General features: G+C 40.4%; 1 protein-coding gene across 1 annotated transcript in view; it reads right to left on the bottom strand.

Moving 5' to 3' along the window:
• The window catches only part of sim2 (SIM bHLH transcription factor 2), a 20,690-nt gene extending 16,075 nt beyond the window's left edge, over nt 1-4,615 (bottom strand). Inside the window, exons 1-3 of the mRNA XM_056238721.1 lie at nt 3,803-4,615; nt 247-329; nt 21-110 (exon numbers count right to left, since the gene is read on the bottom strand). Of these exons, the coding sequence (XP_056094696.1) occupies nt 21-110; nt 247-329; nt 3,803-3,977 (348 nt within the window). The 5' untranslated portion in view covers nt 3,978-4,615. The remainder of the gene's footprint in view (nt 1-20; nt 111-246; nt 330-3,802) is intronic.
• Between the last annotated feature and the right edge of the window lie 3,781 nt (nt 4,616-8,396).

The raw sequence follows: 8,396 nt of genomic DNA on the forward strand, positions 1-8,396 counted from the left end.
GTTTCGTGTTAAACTCTCACCTGTGACAGACCCAGATGAACTGAAGCTGTTTCTGAAATGTACATGATTTTACCGTCAGACGCCACGACAAACACAAACCCGTCCAGCGTCTGAAAAATGCCAGAATATGAATATCAGAATACATAAAACATAAAACATCATGTTTTTATATGATACATTTACATAATCGTCAGATGCGTTTCAAGAAATTAGAATCAAATATAATGTTGTTTTTAAAGCGTTGACCTGCAGCAGGTGAGATCCCAGATCCCTGGCCATGAGATCCCGAGGACTGAGCCGTGCTGACTGACCCCAGGCGCCTCCGAGACCTGCACACACACACGAACACACGCACACACACAAACAAACACAGGTCAGTCAAACCTTCATTACAAACACAGTTTTATTAGCGAACGTCGAGCTTGAATCCCGTCATCAATAAACGGCATATTCCCGTTCCTACATGAACAGTCCGACAGGATTAGCGAGCGCGCTCTTCATGCGCATGCACTGTTTTAGCGTATTTATGATACGAAATACACACACAACCAGTTTTACACAGCGGGTCAATTCTGCGAAACAGATGCACGATTAGTTTTGCGTATAAAGAGCACACAAATAAAAGCATGAACTCGTGCTATATACGCAGAGCCTGGGATATGAAGAATTGAGTTAGCTTTATATGTAGCCTATATAATAATTAGCAAAAGTGAATTGTCTTAGAATCATAAACTAATTTAAACTACAGTTTAACGGTAGGTCATCAATCTTTATTATTATGCTGATTAAACTAATTTATTTCTTAACTTAATGTGGAGAATCTGAAAAAACAATTGTGGATTTTAACGTAAAATATTATTTCTCTGACGCCGTAATGTGTTTATTATATTACATAAAATGACCCAACTTTCAACGAAACAATTTTATACAGGCTATATATTGTATGGCTACTGATAAAAGGTCAATTACAGAATTGTGACAACACATTATTATAGCATAATTTAATATAAGTAATCTAGGGCCCGTTTCAGCGAGTTCGGCTCCTCTGGCTCTGCATTCGGAATCTGATTCAAACCCGTTTAAAACTGCGCGTTCCTGTGGCGGTAGAGATATTTATATTCATTTCGGCAAAGCCTTTTACACTGAAGAAGAAATGAGTCGATGACCAACGCAGAGAAGCGAGCCCGCGTGAGGATGATGATGATGATGATGGCCGTTATGAATTATTCGTCTCTCAAAACTTGTAAAACGCGTATTATAATTGTTGCTACGCACTGGATTAAACATAAACACGCTCTTTATACATGTTGTGTGTAACTTTATCCAGATCAAATCATTGACTTGATTTGATGACTTTGATCACAAAACGAAATAATCTTTAAGTCATTTCATTTATTTGAGCGGAATTAAAATGTAAAGTTTCAATAGAATTTCTCCGAACACGTCCACATGCGCAATCTTTAATCATATCCCGGATTAGGACGTCATTATAATGCAGCCGGAGATGATTATGAGCGATCTCCATCACTGAAACATAGCGGGCAGAGATATTAATCATGTTCACGTATAGAGAGAAATAATATTAATCTATCCAATCGTCTAGTGTTGCTTTTACAGTAGACTATCATGTGTTTGTTTTAAACAATCATATGCAAACTGTCCGAGTCCGCTATCAGAGAACTATAAAATAACATGTCAAAATAAACTTCGTTTTGCTTGTATAAATTGAGCATGCATGATCATATTACAGATAAATTAATTTTACTAAGTCGATTTGTGTTAGGCATCTGTAAGATTATACAGCAGATTTTTTTGTTTTGTTCAGTTTGTTTTGTGTTATTTAGCATGTCACGTTTACAGATACAGAGAAGTGCCTATAAGGGTGTTACTGTTATATCATCACTGATCATCATCACACAATAATACAAGATTCAATCAAATAATTAAATCAAATAAATCATTAATTCTGTTCAACATAAAAGATGATATTTTGAAGAATGTTGTAACAGTTTCGGTGCCCACTGGATTCAATTGTATGGATGGAAAAAAAGACCCAATCAGACATTTCTCAGAATGTCTTATTTTATGTTTAAAAGAATTTATCATATTTGGAGTAAATATCGACAGAATGTTTATTTTTAGGTGAATTATACCTTTAAAATAAATGTGCCCCAGTTACCGCTGAAACTGCCTCTGTCAAAGATATTAACTATGGGAACAAAATCTTAATTTTGACTAGAATAAATATCTCTAAATTATAGGCTCTTTAGGCCCAATGCGATCTATTTTCTCCCATTTGTGAAATATTTATCGCGCATAGGCTACAATTTGAAATCTGATATGATTCAAAATTTAGCTTATGATTCTCAGCAAAATATTCTGAATGTTTTTGACAGCGACGGAAAGAGAAAATTACTGAATCCGTGATGGTTTTTTGGATTTTATGTGAGCTGATAATTAAGTGAGCTGATCGTTAATATCTTTGACATATATATATATATATATATATATATATATATATATATATATATATATATATATATATATATATATATAATTAAATAGTTTTATTTTAGGAACTATTTTTTTAAGCGCTGAATGCTAAAGTCAGAGGATCACTGCTCTAACGCTGTATTTGCACATGATTCTCCCGAACACTTAATCGCAATCATTTCATTTCATCAAAACGAACCCATTTTTTTAATTTTTAAAATGCTTTAAGATGAATTGAATGAAATTAAACACATTGAGTTTTGAGTGTTTACACTGAGCCAGAGATCGGTCTCTCTCTCTCTCTCTCTCTCTCTCTCTCTCTCTCTCTCTCTCTCTCTCTCTCTCTCTCTCTCTCTCTCTCTCTCTCTCTCTCTCTCTCACCGTCGGGGAACAGGGCTGATCCTCAGGTAGCTGCTGGTCAGTGTGTGTGTGTGTGTGTGTGTGTGTTACCCTCAGGGAACAGGCCTCAGATCCGTGTGTGTGTGTGTGTGTGTGTTACCCTCAGGGAACAGGCCTCGGATCCTCAGGTAGCTGCTGGTCAGTGTGTGTGTGTGTGTGTGTGTGTTACCCTCAGGGAACAGGCCTCGGATCCTCAGGTAGCTGCTGGTCAGTGTGTGTGTGTGTGTGTGTGTGTGTGTGTGTGTTACCCTCAGGGAACAGGCCTCGGATCCTCAGGTAGCTGCTGGTCAGTGTGTGTGTGTGTGTGTGTGTGTGTGTGTTACCCTCAGGGAACAGGCCTCGGATCCTCAGGTAGCTGCTGGTCAGTGTGTGTGTGTGTGTGTGTGTGTGTGTGTGTTACCCTCAGGGAACAGGCCTCGGATCCTCAGGTAGCTGCTGGTCAGTGTGTGTGTGTGTGTGTGTGTGTGTGTGTGTTACCCTCAGGGAACAGGCCTCGGATCCTCAGGTAGCTGCTGGTCAGTGTGTGTGTGTGTGTGTGTGTGTGTGTGTGTGTGTGTGTGTGTGTGTGTGTTACCCTCAGGGAACAGGCCTCGGATCCTCAGGTAGCTGCTGGTCAGTGTGTGTGTGTGTGTGTGTGTGTGTGTGTGTGTTACCCTCAGGGAACAGGCCTCGGATCCTCAGGTAGCTGCTGGTCAGTGTGTGTGTGTGTGTGTGTGTGTGTTACCCTCAGGGAACAGGCCTCGGATCCTCAGGTAGCTGCTGGTCAGTGTGTGTGTGTGTGTGTGTGTGTGTGTGTGTGTGTGTGTTACCCTCAGGGAACAGGCCTCAGATCCTCAGGTAGCTGCTGGTCAGTGTGTGTGTGTGTGTGTGTGTGTGTGTGTGTGTGTGTGTGTGTGTGTGTGTGTGTTACCCTCAGGGAACAGGCCTCGGATCCTCAGGTAGCTGCTGGTCAGTCTGATGATGGACGCTTTGTCCAGCTGAGATGTAATCGCGGACGGCAGAGGCAACAGTTTGGCCAGCTCATAAAACTCTCCATTTTCCTTTTCTCTTCGTGTCTTCGCTGCATTCTTGGACTTTTCCTTCATTTCTCACACATGCAGAAGATGGACGTGTTTTCTCTGTAATAATGCTCACTCGCTACAACATGTTTCGCGGGTCATTAATGGTTTTTCCTGCGTCTTTTCCGTTTGTTGCCGTGAAAGACTGAAGCTTCCCGATAGTCCTGCTGTTTGCCAATTAAATTATATAAAACGAAACGACTGTAAATCACTGACGAAACTCTTCACAAAAACTGAAGGTCTTTCCAGAAAAGTCCTTCAATAAATCATCCAGATTGATAACTTCTGATATAGACAGTTGAACTCCATTTCATCTGGGAATCCCTTTTCGCTTTTGGCTTCGACGCGATTTGACGTTTTGATTTGAAAGATTTGAAAATGACAGATTAATGTGATGCAATAACCCTAACTTCTAATAAATCCATGACGCTGAGCATACAAATAAAAACAGGTAAAGATGAGTTCACGGACATCTGTTCAATATGTCGTTGTACTCCAGTCCTCCATTTCACGAGTTTGTGTTTATTTCCATTTTAAAATATTTTATTTTCTCTCTTTCTTTTTTTGTATTCCTCTCGACGCCTGAAAATTCCTCTCAAGACTCCTCAGACTCCGTTCAGCCTTTCCATTATTCCGGCGCTTTGATCGCCTGAGAGAGTGTGTGTGTGTGAGAGAGAGAGAGAGAGAGAGAGAGAGAGAGAGAGAGAGAGAGAGAGAGAGAGAGAGAGAGAGAGAGAGAGAGAGAGAGAGAGAGGAGAGAGAGAGAGAGAGAGAGAGGGCGGTTCATGAAGACTGAATGACACTCATGACGTCATCGTGTGAGGAAGGATGGTGATGGTAAAGCAAAAAAATATATATATTATTGATTAATTGGCTGTCTTTTTTTTAACAATTTTTTTTTCTTTTCTACATTAGCCTAATATTTATGAGTTTCCGTGTTTTGCTGAATTACTACGCAGCGTTCGACACTATAGATTATCAAATACTCTATACTGTACACTACAGTGTACAAAATTACACTGGTATTCAGGGACAGGATTTAAGTTGGTTTAGATCGTACCTATCAGACCGTTACCATTTTGTCTATTTAAATGGGGGAAAAATCTAAGATAACGTCAGTAAATTATGGAGTGCCGCAAGGATCTGTGTTCGGCCCTCTGCTATTTTCAATATGCTGCCACTTGGTAATATTATAAGAAAACATAGATTTAGTTTCCATTGTTATGCTTATGATACTCATCATGACCTGAAATCTATAAATTATCTAAGTTGACAGAGTGTGTAAAAGGTATAAAATATTGGATGACCTGTAATTTTCTTCTATTAAATTCAGATAAAACTTATTGGGCCAAAAACCTGTACATAAAATACATATAAATAAGCAGATCTAGCAGCTTTTAAGGCCTCTCTGTATGCAATCGAGCTCTCCTTCCATGAAATGTGAAATACCTCTAGTTTAGTTTTAGAATCTCTTTAGCCTAGCATTCATTTAATAACCTTGTCCTTCAGTTATAACAGATCAAATACACATGATTATCTGCTTAATGTTATGTACAGCAGCTATGCTAATTATTCTCCATTTGCTTCTCTGTTTTATCTGAAGACTTCAGGTAACCAACACCTGTGAAGAAACAGCGCCAACTCCCGCAAAGACTTAGATGACGCAAACTCTGAATCAACATGCACCAATGCTACATGTATCCTAATCATTTCTTAACAATATTATTCTTTACTTAAATTAGCTCATTGTTTCTGTCTTAAATTAATACATTGTTTAAAATAATACATTTGTCACAGTCATGTTTCGGGCAGGAAGATGAAGACAGACAGATCAAGTTCAGAAGACTCAAAGTGTAATCACACTCCCTCAGACAGGCGATGGCAAACACAGCTAACGCAACGGTGATCGGACAGGGAATGAAGGCAAGGCACAGCTTAAGTAATAAACACGAACGAGATGATTAACAGAACACAGCTAGTACAAATGAACTAATAATGACCGCTACCAAAGACACGTGACAAATGAAAACAAACTGAAGCTCCTTGAAAACAGAAAACAGAACATAATGGTGACGACATTATTTAACTGTGTGATTTGTATAGACTATGTACATTTCTAAAATAAATAATTTGGACACTGTCACATCTGATAACAGATCACTCTAAATTGTGATGTCATGCATTTTCTGTAAAGCTGCTTTGAAACGATATGTATTGTGAAAAGCGATATAGGCGACAAATAAATGTGAATTGAATCTAATTGTTTTCGGGAGTGTTTGGACCCGACACACACATCCCGTGGAGTAGCGAATCTAACGTTAAACAACATCAGTGCGGTTTTGAACCGTTATCTGAATTTGGATGAAGGTTGTTTAAGCCGGTTGCTTTATTAAAACATTCGATTCGCATCGAGTCTCTTTTCACTGTCACGCGGAAACCGTGAACTTAAATATTTTCAAATAATTCCACATTGAAGAATATACCTGATGGGAAGTTATAGGCCTATTGATAACATATGTTTAGCTTTAAGTTTCTCGGGCAAACCATAAAGCTTCTAGGGATCATTGGGATCTTGTAAAATAAATTGGGCATCACGTACAAAAGAAAGCAGTTTGTGCACATTTGTTTGCAGCTCAGAATAGGCTCGTAATACACTCACCGGCCACTTTATTAGGTACCCCATGCTAGTAACGGGTTGGACCCCCTTTTGCCTTCAGAACTGCCTCAATTCTTCGTGGCATAGATTCAACAAGGTGCTGGAAGCATTCCTCAGGGAGTTTGGTCCATATTGACATGATGGCATCACACAGTTGCCGCAGATTTGTCGGCTGCACATCCATGATGCGAATCTCCCGTTCCACCACATCCCAAAGATGCTCTATTGGGTTGAGATCTGGTGACTGTGGAGGCCATTTTAGTACAGTGAACTCATTGTCATGTTCAAGAAACCAATTTGAAATGATTAGAGCTTTGTGACATGGTGGAAGTAGCCATCAGAGGATGGGTACATGGTGGCCATAAAGGGATGGACATGGTCAGAAACAATGCTCAGGTAGGCCGTGGCATTTAAACGATGCCCAATTGGCACTAAGGGGCCTAAAGTGTGCCAGGAAAACATCCCCCACACCATTACACCACCACCACCAGCCTGCACAGTGGTAACAAGGCATGATGGTTCCATGTTCTCATTCTGTTTACGCCAAATTCTGACTCTAACATCTGAATGTCTCAACAGAAATCGAGACTCATCAGACCAGGCAACATTTTTCCAGTCTTCAACTGTTCAATTTTGGTGAGCTCTTGCAAATTGTAGCCTCTTTTTCCTATTTGTAGTGGAGATGAGTGGTACCCGGTGGAGTCTTCTGCTGTTGTAGCCCATCCGCCTCAAGGTTGTGTGTGTTGTGGCTTCACAAATGCTTTGCTGCATACCTCGGTTGTAACGAGTGGTTATTTCAGTCACTGTTGCCCTTCTATCAGCTCGAACCAGTCTGGCCATTCTCCTCTGACCTCTGGCATCAACAAGGCATTTCCGCCCACAGAACTGCCGCTCACTGGATGTTTTTTCTTTTTCGGACCATTCTCTGTAAACCCTAGAGATGGTTGTGCGTGAAAATCCCAGTAGATTAGCAGTTTCTGAAATACTCAGACCAGCCCTTCTGGCACCAACAATCATGCCACGTTCAAAGTCACTCAAATCAACTTTCTTCCCCATACTGATGCTCGGTTTGAACTGCAGGAGATTGTCTTGACCATGTCTACATGCCTAAATGCACTGAGTTGCCGCCATGTGATTGGCTGCTTAGAAATTAAGTGTTATCGAGCAGTTGGACAGGTGTACCTAATAAAGTGGCCGGTGAGTGTATATCTTTATGTATTTGTGTGATAAAAAATATGACGGATATTTGAAATAATCCCGCAATGAGTTATCAGCTATTAGCAGATTAAATGATGCATTTGTTCTAGATATTCATTTTGACCACCACTTGTGTTTGGATTTCCTGTCTTTGCGCGTGTGATTTGGAATTCGGGCTGGAACACATTTGGAGCCGTTTGCACTTTTTATTGTTATATGACGGCGTGTAGAATAGCTATTTGCGAGCTCAGTGTTGGAGGCTTGGCTGTGATATTACAGGGCGATCGCTTTCTCTCTGTCACGGCTGATGATGGATGAACGTAGGCAGCTCTACCTCTGCTCTCGTGCAGGGCTCTATAGCATGTAGAAATCCAGACACACTATAAAGCCAAAAACTCGCTGTCCTCATCCAAACGGGTAGTGGGATGTTGGCCATAAGGACTGGGTTGGAGAGAGACAGTTTGTAACTCTTATTATCCTCTGTTAGCTGAAGTGTCTCTCATTATAGTCTCTCAGGTGTTCAGTTTCAGCTCTCCAGACTCTCCAGGACAGATCCAGGGTTAGGGTTAACTACACACACACACACACACACA

Source organism: Rhinichthys klamathensis, unplaced genomic scaffold (genome assembly GCF_029890125.1).
Source record: "Rhinichthys klamathensis goyatoka isolate OS25496 unplaced genomic scaffold, OSU_Roscu_1.1 h1tg000531l_1, whole genome shotgun sequence".
Taxonomy (NCBI): domain Eukaryota; kingdom Metazoa; phylum Chordata; class Actinopteri; order Cypriniformes; family Leuciscidae; genus Rhinichthys; species Rhinichthys klamathensis.